Below are 21,573 nucleotides of genomic sequence, written 5' to 3'. Positions count from 1 at the left end.
GGCCATGGTTTTCCCAGTTGCAATGTATGGCTGTGAAAGTTGGACCATAAGAAAGGCTGAAAGCCAAAGAATGGAGGCCTTTGAACTATGGTGCTGGAGAAGACTCCTGCGAGTCCCCTGGACTGCAAAGCGATACAACCGGTCAGTCCTAGAGGAGATCAACCCTGACTGCTCTTTAGAAGGTCAGATCCTGAAGTTGAAACTCAAGTACTTTGGTCACCTAATGAGAAGGAAGGACTCACCGGAGAAGAGCCTGATGCTGGGAAAGATGGAGGGCAATAGAAGAAGGGAACGACAGAGAATGAGGTGGCTGGATGGAGTCACTGAAGCAGTAGGTGTGAGCTTAAATGGACTCCAGAAGATGGTAGAGGACAGGAAGGCCTGGAGGAACATTGTCCATGGGGTCGCGATGGGTCGGACACGACTTCGCAACTAACAACAACCAATGTTAATGCTAACATTTAGCATGTTGTGAGAATGCAGTTGCCAGAGTGGTGATTAATCTGATTAATTCATTTATACATTAAAATTTTCACCTAGCAGTGAAATTTTCCATTCCTTAACAATGGAAATTCTAGTCCCAATTGTGACCGAGCACTACCTGTACTTAAGTATATTTTAATTCAACCGACTACAATTGGCTGAGTTTGCATAACAAGCCAACAACAGCTAGCAACTCAAAAAAGGCAGGTTTCTATAGGTAGTCCTCAATTTATGACCACAATTGAGTTTTGCCCCGTTTTACGACCTTTTTGCCCGCATTTGTTAAAATTGCAGGTGTTAAAATTGGTGATACAGTTGTTAAGTGAATCCGGCTTCACAATTGACTTTGTTTGTCCAAGATCGCAAAAAAGACAATCGCATGACCTCGGGTCATTGCGACTGTTATAAATACATCCGAATGTAAATCGTGTGACCATGGAGATGCTAAAACGGTCATAAGTGTGCAAAAAATGGTCAGAAGTCACTTTTTTCCAGTGCCGTTGTAACTTCGAACGGTCACTAAATGAACAGTTTAAGTCGAGGATTACCCGTATAGCACTTTAATCCAAATTGAAATACCCCAAAATGTAACTTAAGTGCAATGAATGAACCCACCAATGTCTCAGGGACATTATTGGCCTTCCCTCCCCCCCATCTCTATATAGATATTTCTTCACAGTGTGAGTTTCTATTGGGGAGGGGGAGACACTGGAAGAGGTATTTTTTCATTTTATTTCTCTAGCATATTTAAAGGCACAGTGCTTTAAATAATTTTTTTAAGAATAGTGGAGAACCATCTCTGTGAAGTATGGGCAGTTGTGGTGGAGAGTTTTATGAAACACTGCAAATGAACACGGTCCTGGTAGCCTTTAGCTCCATTTATTATCTTAAGGGTCAAGCATCAAGTACACAAGACAAACAATCTGCTCTTCTAATACAACTGAAGTGCTCTAGAGAAGATTGTCCGTGTTACACCTGCTATACTGAATCCACTTGAAACCAGTTCATATACAGATAGTCCTCAACTTACAATAGTTCATTTAGTGACTGTTCGAAGTTACAACAGCACTGAAGTGACTTATGACCACTTTTCACAGTCATGTGTTCAACATTTGGAAGCTTGGCAACATATTTTTTATGACGCTTGCAGTGTCCTGGGGTCATGTGATCACCTTTTGTGACCTTTTGACAAGCAAAGACAAGGGAGAAGCCAGAGTCACTTAACAACCATGTTACTAATTTAACAACTGCAGTGATTCACTTAACGACTGTGGTGAGAAAGGTCGTAAAATGGGGCAAAACTCACTTAACAAATATCTCACTTAGGCAACAGAAATTTTAGGCTCAGTTGTGTTCATAAGTCGAGGACTACCTGTGTATGAGGGAGTAGAGATATCGAGGATAAAATGAAAGCTCTTTGTATTCTTATAGAAGTAGAAAATTCCCTTTTTCAAGAGGTCATTATTCTACCTGGCTCTCCTTCCTATTTGGGATCCACTTTGAAGCCACAGATTAAAACAGAAGCGGAATGTTCAGAAACTGATTGTAAGGACACATTATTAGCAAATAATTTTCAAATAGCATTTGACAAAAACTCAAATGGCCACCCTTTCATTAAGGTACAATTCTAAGAAGCCTGCACGCTGAAACAAGGTCCATCTCTGGCATTTAAAAAGAAAATATAAGAGCAGGAAGATTTAAAAGCTGCAATGATTGAAGGTGTCTCCATTGGATACGTCAATTTTCTTTGTCCCTATTGCTGGTCACTACTGTAATGACACTTAAGCCTTGTTTTTAGATACCCAGCATTTGAGCAGTTTTCTGCAAGAATGAATGTTACACTGGTAATTGGGACACCCACTCCAAATTCAATTTCTCTGAAAACACAATTGAAACTTGTCAAAGAAGTTTAGTAGAATAATTCAGTATTTCTCAATCTTGGCCGTTTGAAGGTGTGTAGACTTCAATTCCCAGAATTTCCCAGACAGCATAGCATAGTTGTCTGGGGAATTCTGGGAATCGAAGCCCACACATCTTCAAACGGCCAAGGTTGAGAAACACAACACTGGAAAACTCAATATACAAATGATATGAAAGACATTCTCTGAATTTTCAACTGTTTATTCAGGGAAATCTAAGCTAATAGATCTGTAATTTTACACATGCCCTGGTCTCTAGAAACAGTGTTAAGACCTCAATTTCCTTTTTATAGGGTTTTCCAGAGAATATCATTTATGATTACATCGTTTTGGTCACCACGATGTAAAAAAGATGTTGACACTCTAGAAAGAGTACAGAGAAGAGCAACAAAGATGATTAGGGGACTGGAGGCTAAAACATATAAGGAACGGTTGCTAGATTTGGGTATGTCTAGTTTAACGAAGAGAAGGACAAGGGGGGACATGATAGCAGTATTCCAATATCTCAGGGGCTGCCATAAAGAAGAGGGAATTAAGCTATTTTCCAAAACACCTGAAGGCAGGACAAGAAGCAATGGGTGGAAACTAATCAAGGAGAGAAGCAACCTAGAACTAAGGAGAAACTTCCTGACAGTGAGAACAATTAATCAGTGGAATAGCCTGCCTCCAGAAGCAGTAAATGCTCCAACACTGGAAGTTTTTAAGAAGAGACTAGACAGCCATTTGTCCGAAATGGTGTAGGGTTTCCTGCCTGAGCAGGGGGTTGGACTAGATGACCTCCAAGGTCCCTTCCAACTTTACTACTATTACTATTACTAGTGTAGTTAAGTGCATGTATACAACTTTACAAAATCTAACTAACTTTAATAATGCATGTTAACAAACAATTCAGCCTGTTTTTATAGTTATTTTATTTCTTCGAAATCTATCCCTCCTTTCATTCTGGACCTCTCAGTGGCTCATATAGTGCTCTTTGGTCCAGTTTTGTCAGCAAGGAATGTTTAATTCATTCAGCTTCCATGGCTGAAGTAAACTTGATTCCGAGTCTCTTGAGATACTGGTGCAACAACTTAACACTGTGTTATACTGGCTGGCTGCTCCATACTTCATATTAAGACTATATAGCACTTCATATTTGATTTGCAAAAGGTGCTTTGGAGCATGCAGAAGCCCAAACATGCGTGTAGTATGTAACATCTTAAGAGTAAATATGTCTAACATTTCTCAAAAGTATAGCTTATTTACAAAAGCACAGCATTGCTTTGGTTACCAAACATCTGTGCATGTTACATAAAATGCTATCTCACAAGACAACCAGTGTGACGAAGTAATAGAGCTAGATTTGGAGAGGAGCCATTCAAACCCATTATTATTATTATTATTATCATTATTATTATTATTATCATTATTATTAGACACACAGCTATGGATGTAGGCATACATTGCAGAATCAGTTACTGGCTGGGTCATCTCACTCTAACTCATAGCTTATTTTAATCATAATTTGCTAAAGCAAGCCCTAGTGTCTTACTCCAGGTGTAACACGTAAATGCAGCAGCTATTGGCCTACTGGTTAAAGCACCAGGCTAGAAAGTGCAGGAAATTGGGAGTTCAAGTCCCACCTTAGGTCTGAAAGCCATCTGGATGACTTTGGGCCCATCACTCTCTCTCAGACCAACCCACCTCACAGGGTTGCTGTTGTGAAGAAAATAGGAGGAGGAAGGTATGTTGGATATGTTTGTCGCCTTGAGTTATTTGTAAAAAAAATAACAAAGGTTTGATACACATAAATAAAATAAACCATAACTTAATACAGTAAACATAATACCTGGGTTTAAAAACTACAACTAAACTGGACAAATTAGCAGTCGCTGTTGGAATATTTTTTTACAAAAAGCTCACACAGAATCAAGGTTGAAAGGGACCATGTCAGCTATGGGGCCGTGTCTCGCATTTAGTCCATGAATGCAAACTAAAGCATCCCAGACTGACATCTGTGTAGCCTCCACTTGACCATGTCCACTAAAAAGAAATTAGTCCCTTTGAGTCAATGATTCCATTGCTAAACTACTCTGTTAGGGTCATACACCTGATGAGTCTGTACTAGGCTAATTCTTCTCTTTTTCCCCCCTCCAGTTCTTGGGGGAAAGGATGATTTGAAATATCAATAGACGCTGCTGTAAAAGCAAATACACTTCTTAAAACCGCCTGCGTTGGCTCTCAAAGAAGATAAGTAGGATTCAAAGAAGTTCTGCTCACGTTTTATCACTTGACCAAGATAATTTTTTTTAGTGTTAAGCAGTGAGAAATCACTGTTTATCTGAATGGAAGTGTTCTATTTGATCTGACAGTTTATTGTGCCCTCTTTCCAAGACAATAATATGCATTGCCAGAATAATCTGAAACCCAATATGATACACTTTTTTTTAAAAAAATGAACTATATCCAGTTGTTCTGGATATCAATGAATTGTATTCCAAAACAAATCTTTCAGTATAGTTTTAAGAAACTTTCTGCTATCCATAATACTATTTTTTTATTTGTGTCTTGATGTAAAAGGAAATCTATCAGAGAGCTACCTGCAGAAAGAAATCATTTGTCCAGCAATAACTACAATACCTGGATGATATTAATCTGACCTCAGAGTATTTTCTGCCTAACCCTAATTAAATTAGAGGCAGGCTACTCTTAACCTATAAATTCTCATTTCCCTCTGTCACTAATATGAAACAGGGTTCCTGCAATCAAGAGATGGGAACAGGAAGACTTTTAAGGCACCTTTTATGGATTGCTGTATTTGCTTCCACGCAGATTCTAATATATTAAAGAATGTTGTCCCTTGGTAATCAACCATTCAGGAAAGGGAAAAGAAAAGGGAGAAAGAGAAATTCTCTCATTAAATGGAGTTGCAGGTATCTCGGTACCACTGTGACAAATATGAATTTCAAAATGACTATGTTAAGACATAGAATGATGTTTAAAAAGATATGTTAAGATGGGAGAAATTACATGGCATTCTGTAACTTGCCTAGAATATTATTTTTTTTTCAAACAATACCTGTTTTGACAACTGATGCACCATTGCAACAGTGGCAAAAGGATAGATCTAAATTTGTGTGGTGGGAGAAAGCTTGTGTTTTAAGTTAAATATAAGGCATTGCATGATGCAAAGGAAAAAGAAGGGTTGGATTTCCCTGATTTGAAATTATATTCTACAACTTACTGTTTTGTTCAAATGAAAGGATGGGTGTTGGTTAGAAATAGAAAGCTTTGGGAGTTAGAAGGACATGACCTGAGATTTGGGTGGCACAATCAAAGTTAATATACATTTTAAAAATCATTATGTTAGACATGCCATGTTGAGAATATAGAATAGATATAAACCCAAGTTGTGCCCGAAAACACCTTTATGGCTAACTTATTGTGAGATACTAGAATTTTGTCAAGGAATGTAAAATAAAAACAAGAGGAAAACTAGTGGCACAGGGATGTAATTGTCAATAATTCTCTAATTTACAATTATTAGGTTTTAAAGTAGGCAAAGAATTTATGGTTTTGTGTTTGTAAGACTGCATCTGAATCGTGAATAAGAACATGTAATTGCTAAAGTGTATAAACTTCTATTAAAATTTGAAACAGAAGAACAAGTGAAACTATTATGGCAAAGTGGGCTAAACATTTTGGTTATGATATACAAATGGAACAATGGGAAAATATGTGGCTGAAAGGACTGAAATTATGTTAAAAATCTTAAAGAGAATATTTATAAAATGATGTACCATTTGTAGACATGTATACATATTTGTATATGTCACCAGAGAAATTGTCTAGACTAGAATTTATAAAGGCGCTTCAAATTTACATTGGAAATATGAAGAACGGGGCAGGCTATTTTAACATGTTTTGTGGATGTGTAGAAAGGCAAGAAAATTCAGGGTACAAATAAATGCACTGATTCAGAGAATTTTAAAGTTTAATATACAATCAAAACTAGCAGTTTTTCTTTTGGATTGATGGACAAACAGTTGCAAAAAGTTATAGAACTTTACTTTTGTACATGATAATTGCAGAGAGATTATTAGAGGCACAAAGATAGGAAGATTCAGCCCTACCCACAATGAAGGAGTGATTGGCGAAGATGATGGAACTTTCTGAGATAGCAAATTGTCTTCTTTCATCAGAGAAAATATTTACATTTGCTGCTAAGAGGAAACCCCTCATAGACTTTTTGCATAAATAGAAAAAAATAAACTTATGATTTATGGTTTTGATGATTAGACCGGGTAGATTATAGATAGAAGAAACTTATGTAACTATACCGTAAGAGGTAAATTTATAATTATGTAATTGCTAAAAAGAAGATGGGAAGGGATTTCTTTGCATCTTTTTTTCTTTCTTTTCTATTTTTTCTTTCCCCCCCCCCTTTACCAAAATAACAGAGTTGGAAGAGACCTTGAAGGTCTTCTAGTCCAGTGGTTCTCAACATTTGTGTGACGGCGACCCCCGTCACACAAACGTTCTGCGCATGCGCGGTGCTGCCCCATGCGTGGCGCGCATGCGCGGCGGCGCCCTCTGAGGGGAGAAAATGGCGGATCGCCTTCTTTGGCGACCCCCGAAAAATGGTCGATCGACCCCAAATGGGGTCGCGACCCATAGGTTGAGAACCGCTGTTCTAGTCCAACCCCCTGCTCAAGCAGGAAACCCTATACCATTTCAGACAAATGGCTATCCAGTCTCTTCTTAAAAACCTCCAGTATTGGAGTACCCACAATTTCTGGAGGCAGGTTGTTCCACTGATTAATTGTTCTAACTGTTCTTGCACTTTTAGCTTTCTCTTTGATTTTGATACTTTTCTTTTTCTTACTTTATATTACTTTATATTTATTTTTAATTTTCTTTTTAAAACATTTTAATAAAAATGATATCTAAAAGAAAATGGGAGACAATATTTAACCTGATGGTGTTGGTTTGTGTAAAGTACCGCAACCAAGAAATAATAGGTAACACTAAATCCTCTCTAGACTTAAATGTCAAACTGAGGAACTATTTCATACTCTATAGCTGCCTATCCTTTTTTGAACATTCTTAGGCCTTCTTTGCTTAAGATAAAAAGGAGAGTACAATATAAGCCATCAGTAACATAGGAAAGTGTTTATTTAATTTATCAGGAAAATACCAGAACTGCAGTGAGTATATAAAAATAACCACACTGCAAAATAAAAAACCACATAAACACAAAAAGGGTTGACCTTTTAAAACCTTGTTCATGACACAATAACACCTACATAAAACTATCACAAGTTCTTGATTGTAACAAAACAGAGAATATGTACCCCAGTTCCTCTGGTCTCATATATATCTTTCCTTGCCATCTTGAGAATTTAAAAAAATCTTGGGAGTTTTGGTTTGATAATGGGTTAGTGACAACAAGCAGAAAGGTGGAGCTGTCAAAATCTATGCATGATCTAATGAAAAGTCTGCACCTTGCATGTCTCAGGTTGGGAACTGTCGCAATAACTGACAGTTCTTTTATTTTTCTCCCCAAAGATGGAATATTCACAATCATCCTTTGTTTAGAACCAAGAGATATTTGCAATATCTAGGAGTCATTCATGTTTTTGGAAACCAAACTTTTTCTGACTTGTCAACCACTAGACAATTAGAAGTTTATGAGACCAGGCATCTAATCTTTTTGGAGAGCTTGACTTGACAGCAGAAAATAAAAATAAACAAGGTAATAAGATAGGAGGTTTTAGTAACAAACTTTTCCTTTTAAAAGGAAGAAAAGTTTTCCCTTTTTAACCTATATGTTAAAAATATACTCATAGTTAGGAACATTTAACTAATGTCATGCTTTACAAAAATATTTAAGAAAAAAATACAGTTGAACAAGAAGCTCCTGAATGAAATGTTAGGAACAGAAAGAGCACAGAACAGAAGAAAGGGAAGGTAAAAAAAAAATAAAAGCAGAAATGAATGCACACAATTGCAGTGATAGTTTACTTACTGCACAATACCACAATGTACTTACAATTTTAAAAATCTGGAATTACGAAGATCTCAGAGGTCTTCCAGTCCAACCGTCTGCCCAAGACAGGAATCACTTAATCATTATTTTTTATTAAGCCAAGTATAGTTGAATTCACTTATGCTATTGCTAACCACAATAACTGGGGTTAACAGAATAACATAGTTGGAAGGGACTTTGGAGGTCTTCTAGACCAACCCCCTGCTCAAGCAGGAAACCCTATACTATTTCAGACAAATGGCTGTCCAATCGCTTCTTAAAAACCTCCAGTGATGGAGTACCCATAAAAACTTCCAGAGGCAAGTTGTACCACTAATTAATTGTTCTGTCAAGAAATTTCTCCTTATTTCTAGGTTGCTTCTCTCCTTGATAAGCTTCCATCCATTGCTTCTTGTCCTGCCTTCAGGTGTTTTGGAGAATAGGTTAACCCCTATTGTTTGTGGCAGATATTGGAACACTACTACTATATCACCGCTAGTTCTTCTTTTCATTAAACCAGCAACCGTTCTTCATTTGTTGTAGCCTCTAGCCCAGGGGTCCGCAATCTCCGGTCCATGGACCAGTACCAGGCTGCGGCATGCCAGCAACCGGTCCGCACAAACAAGCACAGGATGCAGGCAGCACACAAAACCACGCACTTTCCGGTCCGTGGAAAAACCTTTCTCCACGGAACCAGTCCCTGGTGCTCAAAGGGTTGGGGACCTCTGCTCTAGCCCCCTAATCATCTCTGTTGCTCTTCTCTGCACTCTTTCTAGAGCAGGCATGTCAAACTCGCGATGTCACATGACATCACGCAAACTTTTTCCCCATTGCCAGCAATGGGGTGGGTGCGGTTTTGGCATGACGCATCTGCCCGCAGGCCGGCAGTTTAATATGCCTGTTCTAGAGGCTCAACATCTTTTTTGTATCATGGCAATCAAAACTGGATACAGTATTCCAAGTGTGGCCTTACCAAGGCATTATGAAGTGTAATCTAAAGGTTTATATAATAAACTAAACCTCAACCAAACAAACCACTTTCAGGCATTAGGGAAGATATGTAAGACTACTTTTGTACAAATGACATTAGGCAACCATGTTCTCCTGACGTTCTCCATCATTCCACACTAACATGTCATTTAAGCCCATTTTCACTCATACATAAGAGTTTTAACACAAGAGAAATCTATGGTCCAAATAGAAATTCATAAATTCATCCATGGGTGAACACTGCACATGAAACTGAAGACCTAATATAACTATGAAGTCAGCCACAGGGCTTCGTTTCTTTCCATGTGCATCATTATATTTAAATTAGGCTGGAGAATGGCAGCATTGAAAAACACCAGGTAATTGTAAGGAATAAAGGCTAAATGATTGAATGTTTCAAACCCTACTTTTATGAAATATTAATAAATGGAATAAACACCTAAGATCAGTAGTAAAACCAAAAGGTGAACCAGGTAAACTAACAAACAATTTTCTTTGAGACTCAGCAGCATTCTATTAACATCACTATCTCTGAATAAAGTACAGGTAGTCCTCGACTTAACAGTTCATTTAGTGACCGTTTGAAGTTTCAATGGTATTGAAAAAAAGGACATGACCATTTTTCACATTTATGACCATTGCAGCACCCCTGTGGTCACGTGACCAAAATTCAGCCACTTGGCAATTGACATGTATTTATGACAGTTTCAGTGTCCCAGGATCACGTAATCATCTTTTGCAACCTTCTGACAAGAAAAGTCAATGGGGAAGCCAGATTGCCTTGACAACTATGTTACTAATTTAACAACTACAGTGATTCATTTAACAGCTGTGGCAAGAAAGTTCGTAAAATGGGGCAAAACTCTATTAACTGTCTCACTTAGCAACAGAAATATTGGGCTCAATTGTAAGCGTAAAACGAGGACTAACTGTATTCTAATGCTTCAGAGCCCAATCCTTCAGGACTTTTACTATAAAGATGCCTAAGAAGAAATTGGAGAGCACACAACTGTCAGTAGTTGAATTAATGAGCTAAAGTCCCTAAACCTATTGTACTCTCAAAACAGAATGAAGATATACAAGGATACTTAATCACAGATCCCAAAGTAGTGGGATTAGGCATTTTTCTGGAAAAGGAACTAGAATGCTGCTGTGTGCAAATGTATGAACATGCTCTCTGCAACTGAGACATTAAGACAACAAATCCTGAGATTTACAGTTTCATTTACTGCCCTCAAATATCCTGCAGCTTTGCGCTGAGGTGGCGCAGCAGTTAGAGTGCAGTACTGCAGGCCACTTTAGCTGACTGTGTTTAGCAGGTCAGCGGTTCAAATCTCACCGGCTCAAGGTTGACTCAGCCTTCCATCCTTCCGGGGTAGGTAAAATGAGGACCCAGATTGTTGGGGGCAATGTAAATAGATATATACATTGCTTACTGGTGTACACCGCTTAGAGAGTGCTTGCACTTAAAGCGGTATATAAGTCTCATAAATAAATAAATAAATAAATAAATAAATTTACCAAAACTTAAAGAATCACCAACTTACTTCCTACCAACGGCAGAATTATATACACTTCATGCAAGGCAGCCCGGCAGCCCCAAACACATTAGTTCACATCCTCCAAAATAAAGGATGTCACAGAAAGAGAGGAAAACAAGCCAATGCCAAAATCTAACAAATGAAATGCAAACTGTTTAAAACAACTCACCTAACCTCCATGCTATGAGAAAAGATATCAAAAGACAAAAGATCAGCTGGATCCCACCAAAAGCAAAATTCACCATTAATCATTTCCAAGATATTATCAGCTGCTTCCATCAGCCCATTATCTTTCACTGTTTTGTTTTAAGGTGAAGAATATTCATGTCAAAAATATTTTGAGAATGAACCTGGGCAAAGTAGGACAAGGTGAGCAGAATTTTTTAATGAAATTGTTGGTAGATGGGTAGGTAGGTAGGTAGGTAGGTAGGTAGGTAGGTAGGTAGGTAGGTAGGTAGGTAGGTAGGTAGATAGATAGATAGATAGATAGATAGATAGATAGATAGATAGATAGATAGATAGATAGATAGATAGATAGATTAAAAATTATGTCCTTTTTTATTCAATTAAGTACTTTCAGTGGCATTTTATTTGCATTTTAGATTTATCCTATATCTTAGATTACAACAGAATCATTTCATTACAAGATGGGCAGCAAACAAATTCAATAAATAAATAAATAAAAATAAAATCAAGATAGTTATGTAATACATTAAAATGCAATAAATGCAATAAAATCCCATCAAAAAATTAAATCATATGATTGCACACAGAATCAGTTTAAAATTGGTGGCATCAACAGTAAATTGAGTTAAATAAATTACTTAGGGAATCTGGTATGATATAGTCAAGTGTCTCAGGCTAAAAAAATACATATTTTATTGTTGATGGGGTATTATTCTGGAAACCTACTTACTCTCCAAAGGAGGATAATTCCACAGAAACATCACAAAAAAGACTGTCTTCCTCCGCATGTTAAACAAACTCAAGTAAATCACTGCATAATAAGCAAAACATCTGCCACAGAATGTTACAATCTAACTAGATAGTAACCTAGTTCACACTCGTTTGTTTAGCTATGGTTCAACAAGCCGCAATTTACCACAGGCACAGAACATATTAAAAATGTAAACCATGGTGATTAAACCACCAAGACTGCCTGTGCACAACGTATATAAAGTTAGACTGAACAAGCCACATTAGTGCTGTGAGTGAATACAGTCTAGATAGCCTAGCCATAAACTGTTTAGGGTCTTATAAACCAATAATAACGTAGGAAAATGGCACTGAGGTAAACGTTTGGCTATAGACCCATCACACATATGGTAAGGAGACCTACTGAGCAATTTAACTGCAGCATTCTGCCCTAATTACAGAGAGTCAGCTAGCAGTAATTTGGAAAGGAGGGAGGTAGGAAGCTCCAATCACAGTCACATTTTTTTAAAAAATCCCAATAAATGTCCAGGGTTGAGTAAATCTTGAGTCTTATTTTGAACCCTGGCGATTCTCAGTAACGTTCTTCCTCATCTCTTCGTCATTTCTAAGTACTTGCACCATTTGGGGCAGGAAGGCTTTGACTCCAACTTGTGAGGATGCAGTTTGTCTTGGTCAGATTAAGTTGTATAGCCCATCTATTAAACTACAGGCAGTCCTCAACTTACAACCGTTCATTCAGTGACACTGAAAAAAGTGACTTATGACCATTTTTCACACTTCTGACTGTTGCAGCATCCCTGGGGTCACGTGATCAAAATTCGGACTCTTGGCAACTGACTCCTATTTATGATGCATCCCAGAGTCCTGTGATCACCTTGTGTGACCTTCTGACAAGCAAAGTTAATGAGGAAGCCAGATTCACTTCACAATCATGTTACTAACTCAGGGGTAGGCAACCTTGGCTCTTTTATGACTCGTGGACTTCAACTCCCAGAATTCCTGAGCCAGCATCGCTGGCTCAGGAATTCTGGGAGTTGAAGTCCACGAGTCATAAAAGAGCCAAGGTTGCCTACCTCTGTACTAACTTAATAACTGCAATTTGCTTAACAACTGTGGCAAGAAAGGTCGTAAAATGGGGCAAAACTCACTTAACAAATGTCTCGCTTTGGCTCAGTTGTGGTCATAAGTCGAGAACTGTGTACTACCTGTACGCAAAAGAGCAGAACAACATTCTGCAATCTGCATCACGCTCCCCTCCTCATCCGGATTTTCCTAATTCCATAGTGGAGGCACTTCACATTATAAAACTCGATCGCAATTGATGTCTTCACTATAATATGCATATTAGCTCAGTGAGGAGGCCTACAAGAAAAATTTCAGTTAAGAATTTAAGCTTGCTAAACTGCTATACACCCTCCATCTCACTAAGGTTCTTGTGCAGGTGTCACTGAGAATAACTGTTTTCAGTTTTTCCTAAATGATATTTCTTTTCAGGTGCCAAAACACAAAAGTCTATTCCTCTGTACTGTACCCCAAATATCCCTCAATCTGACATTGTTACAATTTCTTTCAACTATATCCACTTAAGACAGAATCAGGCGCTCTAATATTGCACTCTAGACCCTCCCCAAATTGGAGGGTGTGGCTCTTGTTCGGAGCTGAGGGCTATCCAGATCCAGTAAGTTATTAAAAAGCACTGGCATGTTTGAAATTATCTGGTTTTTATCCCTGATATTGCAATTTTCTACTAGTTTTTATACTTTTGTGTTATTCTTTTACAAACCTAAACCACATGTGTCACATTGGGCATTTTTCACAAAGTGCTGATTAAATATAATATTTAAGCAATGAAGCTGATGGCCTTCATGTGCAAAAGGAGCACACAAAAACATTTCTGCTATGACACTGTGCCTTTTGCAGTACAAGAGATGCAACTTACCCAATTCTCTGCATGTTTACTGAAGTGAGTACAACAAAGTTCTGGTAAAGACTTTAATTTTCCTCTTAAGGAAGTTTTGGTATTTTGCCATGATCACAAATCCAAATATTCTATACCAGCGGTCCCAACCTTTTTGACATCAAGGTCCGATTTCGTAGAAATAATTTTTCCATGGACGGAGGAGGGGGGGGCAAGGAAGGAGAAGCGCACAACCTAGTTCCTGCGCATGCGCATTTCGCTTACTCACTGCTCACCTTTGCTCACTCACTGCTCACCTCCAGCTGTGCAGTCCAGTTCCTAACAGGGGTTGGGGACCTCTGTTCTAGAGAGTAAACCACCCACTGGGTCACCTTTAAGGCACATGTTTGAAAGCTAGCAACTTTTTAAATGGGGAAAAAAAATCTTTCATTTTACAAAAAGGGTACTAGTGGTCCTTTGTAACTGTCATTTTCGTGACTGTTTCTTCAAGAAGACCAAACTCACTGGAGCATCATTTTGTATTTCAATAGGCAACACGCGGTGCAGGAAGATTTTAACAATGGAAGTGTCCAAAGCTTTCTGAATGTGTAAAAAGCTAGCTAGGTAACTTGTTACAATTTGCAAAGTACTCGGAGATTATCAGAAAAGCAATGTAGAATCCTTAATTTCTTATATAGTATGCCTATCAGTCTAAGCATAGATCAAGATAGACAGAGTATAGATCAAGACAAATACTATTTTTGCTATTTAAAGCCCTTCAAAGAAGCACATTAAAACATACGCCTGGCAAATAAAACATCTTACGCTCAACTATTCCACAGACACTCAAACTAAGTTAAAACTAAGTGGTCTAAGGATCTGGGAAAGCAAGATCCTTGCCATCATTTTTCTAGAATTCCAAAGATATTTCTCAAAATGTGAGAAAGTTGTCTATGTAACATTCAATAAGAACATTTAAAAAATCTCAGTTACTAAATATGAAGTTTAGATTGCCTTTGTCATCAAATGGAAGCAATGAAATTCATGCAATCCAATTAGGTTTAGACCCAGAAACTCCTGCCTATGTTATCTGGTCTTCAAACATGATCTTAGCGACTGCATGTGCTACACAGCATTACACAAAATGAGGTGAGGTGAGGACAGACTGTAATTGGAATGTTACTGTAGACATGTCATATAGTCCCTGATAATTTTCAACTGACAGAAATTTTTCAAGAGTAGCAAATTGTACTTGCTCTCTGCTGCTTCTGTGGCAACAGCAGCAAGCTAAAACAGAGAAGTATGAAGACTAGACATATCCTAGGACAGCTCATCTTCCCTGAATATATTAACATAACATTTCATTTTATACTAGGTTTGCTACTTTGATCACGCATGGAAAAATCTATCATGCCATGCGTTAGCTTAAAAGATTTAAGCCAATGTGCACATGAAACCCTAAATTCTGTAGATGTCATATGCCTCTTTGAAAAAAAAAACACATCAATATGATTTACAGTTGTGGAGCTGATAGGTACTGTTAGAACCTGAACAATCTCAGTTTTCACTTCTTAACAAACTTGCACTTCTAGTCTTCATGCATGCTTACACATCTAGAGAAATCAACAGACCAAAGATACTGGAGAAAAGCTCAGAACCTAGTCTCTTTTCTTCAAAAATAATCTAAAAACAGAGTCCAATTCAAAATGCTGTCAAATCAACACAAGACCTCTCATTAGTTCTTGTACTACAGGTAGTCCTCGACTTACAACAAGTTTTATTTAGTAACCATTCCAAATTACATCAGCACTGAAAAAAGTGACTTATGACCACGTGATCCTCTTTTGCGACCTTCTGACCAGCAAAAGTCAATGGGGAAGCCAGATTCACTTAACAACTGTGTTACTAATTTAACAACTGCAGTGATTCACCTAACGTGGCAAGAAAAGTCACAAAATTGGGTTAAAACTCACTTAGCAAATTTCTCACTTAGCAGCATAAATTCTGGGCTCAACTGCGGTCGTAAGTCGAGGGCTATCCATACTATCTATTTCACAAACAACAACTGCAGGACAAAATGCAGCCCCAAAGACATCCCATCACACAGGCTGTCCGACCGTGCTTTTACGCAGACTTCCCAAACCCTTTTATTTAAGCAAGAGATCCCGATGCAAGTCTAGAGTAAAACAGGAATGTCTCTCCAGTCTTTTCTTACCTGGTGGCAATTGAAAGTTCTGAATATTTGTTGGATTCTGAGAAGGCTGAGGCAGACGAGGTGCTAAAACAGTGGGAGTCAAAGTTGCTCTGATTCCACCGGTGGTTGCAGTTGCAGTCCTGGGCAGGCTCTGTGCCACTGTATTGGCAGCACCCTTAGCCAGACCTGTGGGAGTCCCTGGAGGTGCAGGAGGTACTCCACCAGGATTAGGAGCTACGTTGGGCAGGCCAGCTTGCATAGTTTGCCCAATGATCATGTTACCCCCTGTAGTACTAGGCTGGCCAGCTGCAGCCAGAGTTTGCTGTTGGGTGACTGCTTGCACAATAGTTTTAGGAGACTCTGCTTTGATGACCTGTGTGGTGGGTGCAGCAGCTGATACCCCAGAGCCTGGCTGGCTGTTCACGAGAGAGGTCTGGAGAGACACCCCTGAACCAACCGTGGCAGCTGCAACAGCTGCAGTCGGGAAACCTCCCACGTTGATGGTTGAATTGATCACAGTACTGCTCCCATTTTGGGTGGCGGCAGCCAATGAGGGTCCTGCCGCGTGAATGGGCGGCCTTACCAATGCTACTGTTGGCCCCCCAGCCCCCATATTGGGGGGCTGTTGTGAAGAGATCACTGTAGGTGAAGGTGAAGAGGCAGAGGACACTCCAGCGCCAAGGAAAGAAGTCTGGATGACAGTACTTGAAGCAGATGGCAAGACAGCATTAACGGTGTTGACTTTTCCAATATTTCCAGGTCCATTGTTAACGAGAGGGGCAACAGCAGGGACCACAGTAGGATTTGCTGTTACAGGAGTGGCGGAGAAAGAAGCATGGGAATTCATCACCACGTTACTTCCATTCAAAGTCTGCACTGCAGTGGTCCCAATTTTACCATTCCTGGTAGATAAAGCTGTTGCCATGGTACTGATTACCACTGATTTGCCCTGATTGAGGGTCCCTGGGGTAATAGCAGCTTCAGAGCCACCTTGGACAGTTGTAGTGGTGCTGCTGCTAGTTGTAGTGGTCCCATCCAACGTAGAGCCCTGGGACCTGGCATTATGATTGATAACACTCCCTTGTACTCCACCAGTTCCTGCAAATAAAAAAAAGTTTAATTACAATATAAAAGGTGAGAAAGAAAACAAAAGATTCTAAGGCTCAATAAGTCCAGCACGAACTATACTGTCTGTGTGTCAATCCATCCACAGTACTGAAACAACTACTGCAAAAGGAAAAAAAAAATCTTATAACAGTTAAGAGTTAGCTACTGTTCCCTCTCTACTGATGGTTATAATGCTCTTCCATTAACAACTAAGTAGTCACACAAACAAATACAAATTGCATTGACATGCAGCAAAAAACTAAGTTTTCAAGTTCCCCCCCCCCCCTTTCAATGTTTATAACTTCACATTAAATGACATTTTACTGCAAGTCTGCTCATGCAATTGTATCAGATTGGTGAAAAATTAGGGGGGGGAGAGAGACAGGAAAAAGTAAAAAAAAGGAAAACCCCATGGTCTCTAACCCCTCTGTTTCATCTCCTTATCTTCTGAACAAAAATCCAAAAACCATTGCATTTCTTGACTAATAAAGCAACGTGGAAAAAAGTGAGGCTGAAGTAGTAGAGAAGTGACATAAGTGAAAAGATTGCAAGGTAGTTTAGGGGACGTCATCCTCTCTCTTAAAATCATTAAATCCTGCTGTTCTACTGCCCTGCTTTCAGAGGAAAACAAATACAAGCAGAAAGGGAGGGATTTTTTTTTCCCCTGATGTCCCCAGAAAGCAAATATCCCTACCAAAACCTGCCAGTGTCACTTAAATCAGCCCTGTCTCCGCAGGCTCTGCATTTAGTAAACACAAATAGAAGGACTGTAGTCAGAAACACAGGGTCACAAAAATCAGGACTAAGGGAAGGTTATTTCTCTGAAACCCCACCCCTTTCATTAACCTGGTATCATGACAAGCAACAGCGTCCTTGTAATATTCGAGCAACTGGAAAGGGGGGGGGGATTATATACATAGGAATAGAATTGGAATTGTGCTGGGGTAAATGGATCAGCATTGCCTTTGCTTTCTTTAAAAGGCCGTCTTTGCATGTACAGAAAGGCAGGACCCTGGAGTTAGCATACTCCTTCAGCGTGCACCGTCTTTTTACAAGGGGGAAAATATTTACAGATGGACTGTCATTCTTCCAGTCCCACAGGCAGTAGAGGTTGTGCTGTGACTCTCTGCATAGCCCAGCCTGGCATATTATTTCAAGAAAAGCAAAAGGTTCGGGGGCATAACCCCTACAACCACAGAGGAGGAGCAGTTAAGCGGTGCCGTATTTGCAAAGAGATCTCTATAAAAGGGGTTCCTGATCCTCAGGTCCCCCCATCACTTCCTCTTCCCAAGGGAAGCTGCTGCTGCTGCTGCTGTGATTAATAACATTGCTTCTCTCACCCCCCCCCCCTCCCCAATGCACTTCAGGCAGGGAGGGCAAAGAATCCAAGACAGCCAGGGAATATCGAAATGGATAAGGAGGGCAGGGAGCACCATTTCTGATTCCAGACTCCAGGAACGCGGGAGAAAGGTGGCACAGAAGTCCAAAGGTAAGGTCTCTTCCTTCCTCGTCCTCAGGAGCCCCCCAAAACACTCCTGCTCTCGGGAGACAGAGAGATGACAGAATTAAGAGCAGAGGAGGGGAACCCCAGCAAAGGAAGCGGGTTCTTCGTCCCCTACAGGACCCACACACGCACTCCCTGACCACAACACTCACCCCCCCCACCCCCACCCCCATCTGCTCCTGGCTCTAGGTGCAGCAGAGGCAGGAGGGAGAACCGTCCCGGCCAAAAATAGGGTGTTGGGGAGGGAGGGAGGGGGTTGGCATTTGAGGAAGGCCTCTCTCTCTTTGCCGCCTCCCCTTCCCCAACTCCATGCCACCCCCTGGCACCCTCCAGTTGCTGCCCCCATCAGGGGAGGGGGGGGCAGGGGAGAAAGAAAGGGAGCCAGCCCGGGAGGGGGGAGGCCCCCGTTCCTGAGAGAGAAGGGCAAGAAGAAGAAGAGGAAGAAGAGGAGGAGGCAACCCCCCCGCGCCCCGGCTTGCCTCGCCAGGTTACCTGGCTTGGTGATCTCCGGGCCACTGAGTCCCATCTTGGCGGCGGCGGCGGCGGCGGCGGTGCTGCTGGTGCTGCTGCCGGTGGTGCGGCTGCCGGGGTTCTCTGTTTGGACATTAGCATTGCCTCCTACTCCTCCTCCTCCTCCTCCTCCTCCTGGGCTAGGGCTAGGGCTGTTGCTGCTGCTGCTGCCGCTGCTCACAACATGGTTCCCCAGCAGCCCCCCGGCGACCCTGAGGGGCTCCTGCGCCTTGTGGTGCGGGTGGTGATGGCCCGAGGCCGCCAGCTGAGACTCCAGGGAGCCTACCAGGTCGCTCACCACCTTCTCATCCACCTCAGCGTTTAGGAAAACCTCATCCAGCAGATCCGAGCCCGCCGCCATCTTTTTTCGGAGGGTTCCTGGCGAGCGGCTCCCTCCCGCCCGCCGCCCCCCCCTTTCACTCCTCCCTCTGCCCTCCTCCTCCTCCGCCCTCCTCCTGCTCTCCCCCCCACCTCACTCACTCATTTTACACATACGCTGGTCTCCCCTCCCGCCTCGGCCTCCGCCACGGAGCATGCGCGACGAAAACTCCGCGCGAGCGGGCTGGGGAGGGGGAGCGTCGAGGCGTCACCTCAGCGGCCCGAGAGGGATTCCGTCGGTTCCTGATTGGCCGGCGACCGGCTATAAATACTGAGGCAAATGGCTGCGAGCGCTCAGACAGGGAACGGGCGCCAAGGGCCCGGCTGCGGCCTAGCGAGAGGGGCTGGCCGCCGAAAGTCGGGCTGGCCGCGCGCGCCCGGTGCTGGCCGAGGAGACGATGAGGGGAAGTGGAGGCGGTGCTACGGGTTGCGGCCGCCGACGCCTCGGGGCTGGCCGCGACGGTCGCTGTCGTCCTTTGTCTGGCGAAGCCCAAAATGGCTGCATGCTCCGCGGCAGCGGCTGAGGCGCCTCTTGCCAGCGCGCCTGGGGCTCCCTGGCCGGCTGGAGCCTGAAGGATGCCCCGCACGTGTGCCAGCTTATGAAAACAACCCGGCCTCTCTGGACGGGGAGGCTGGCGTGGGGCCTGCCTGGTGCACGGACAAGGCCGGCCGCGTCCCGCCGTGTCGAGTTAGCGGGCGTTCCCCGCCGCCCGTTCGTGTCCAGCCGAGCCTCGCCGAAAAAGACCCGTGTCTTCCTCGCTGACCGACCTCGGGACGTGGGTCAGGCTGTTGCCGCGCCCTTGAGTCCGGCCTGAGCGCGCCTCCGCATTGGCGGACAGCTAAGCCAGGCTTTCCTCCGCCTCGCCTCCACACTTGTGCCAAAGTTTGGCTGGCCGGTTTTGCTGGACAATGGCCCGCGCACTCCGAATCCCCCTTGCTCCCCTACCCCTTGACACTATGGCTCTGCCTTGTCACCTCCAAAACAGTCCCTTTTCTGTTCCCCATAAAGGAAAAGCTGCTGCCGTTTCGACGGAGCTGCGGGTGTCAAAACAGCGTCCTCTCCCGCCTTTCTTTTTCAAGCGCTCGGCTACTTCCTTCTTTTCCGTCAAGCATCACTTACGCGTCCAACCGCCTTTTTTATTTATGGCATCTACATACTTGCACACTTTAGGGACTAGTTGCGAGCAGCTGAAAATGCGTATCGCAGCCATGTCTTCCTACCTTCTCTGTCACAGGCAGTCAAAAATAGATTCCGTGGTGCAAAGATAAGATACAGCTGTTTATAGGTTTTATTTTAGGGAGAAGCCAGAGCAGACGTCCTGAGAAGTATCAGCCAAAAGGAAGGGAGGGCCCATCTCTTTCTGCCTATAATTTTTTTTTCCCCCTCTGAAATTGTTTACTTTGACTTCCTCAGCTTCTTGCATGTAGCCTTTTTCTGCTAGTGCCAACCTGATTTTTTTAGGGATCCCTTTTCTTGAATAAAACCATCTGCAAAAACATGCTTTAAAAAAAAAAAGATTAGGTTATGTTCTAAAATTGTTTATTCTGGTCCTTGCTGTCTCCTCCCTTCTCCAGACAAGAACGCAAAATCAATACTTCACCATGTCAGATCAATTGAATAATAGATCATTCAGCAGACCCTTTGTATTCCATCCCCCTTTTCTGTTTTATAAGAATGAAATTGAAAAACATTTTGGATTTTATAATCACTATCACCCTTGCAGAGATACCTTATGTTTCTTTTGCCCTTTATTATTACTGTCTTTTAACCCGCCTCATCCTGAGGACTCATATTGGGTGGCAATACTTTATAATTTATGCTTCTAGTGAGGCTTTTAAATTGGTCAAATTAGAAGGGAAGTAAACATCTGTTTAAATTGATGTTTTACTTTAAAAATCAGTGCAAAGCGGATTTTTTTTTAATTTATGGAATATTAAACTCTTGAAGAACTCAAATGAGTCCCATTGCTAAGACAAAAGGATGGAGTTTCCTTGTTTTATTCTTAAAAAGTATTAATAAGATCAAGATTTGCTGTCCGTGACACTGCACAGCGTTGTAAAGGTCTAGTTGGCAACTTGCAGGAAATACATTAACTGTTGTTTTTTT

At 41.6% G+C, this 21,573-nt stretch overlaps 1 protein-coding gene across 2 annotated transcripts in view; it reads right to left on the bottom strand.

Annotated features, from left to right (window-relative positions):
• The window catches only part of TAF4 (TATA-box binding protein associated factor 4), an 88,192-nt gene extending 68,704 nt beyond the window's left edge, over positions 1 to 19,488 (bottom strand). For both annotated transcript variants that reach the window (XM_039346504.1, XM_039346505.1), the window contains exons 1-2: positions 19,071 to 19,488; positions 15,989 to 17,065 (exon numbers count right to left, since the gene is read on the bottom strand). In XM_039346504.1, coding sequence (XP_039202438.1) covers positions 15,989 to 17,065; positions 19,071 to 19,449 — 1,456 coding nt within the window. In that variant the 5' untranslated portion in view covers positions 19,450 to 19,488. The remainder of the gene's footprint in view (positions 1 to 15,988; positions 17,066 to 19,070) is intronic.
• Between the last annotated feature and the right edge of the window lie 2,085 nt (positions 19,489 to 21,573).

Source organism: Crotalus tigris, unplaced genomic scaffold (genome assembly GCF_016545835.1).
Source record: "Crotalus tigris isolate CLP2741 ecotype Arizona unplaced genomic scaffold, ASM1654583v1 scf7180000017999.2816498, whole genome shotgun sequence".
NCBI classification, from domain to species: domain Eukaryota; kingdom Metazoa; phylum Chordata; class Lepidosauria; order Squamata; family Viperidae; genus Crotalus; species Crotalus tigris.
Note: the sequence above shows the minus strand (reverse complement) of the source record. Positions and strands in the feature narration are given on the sequence as shown.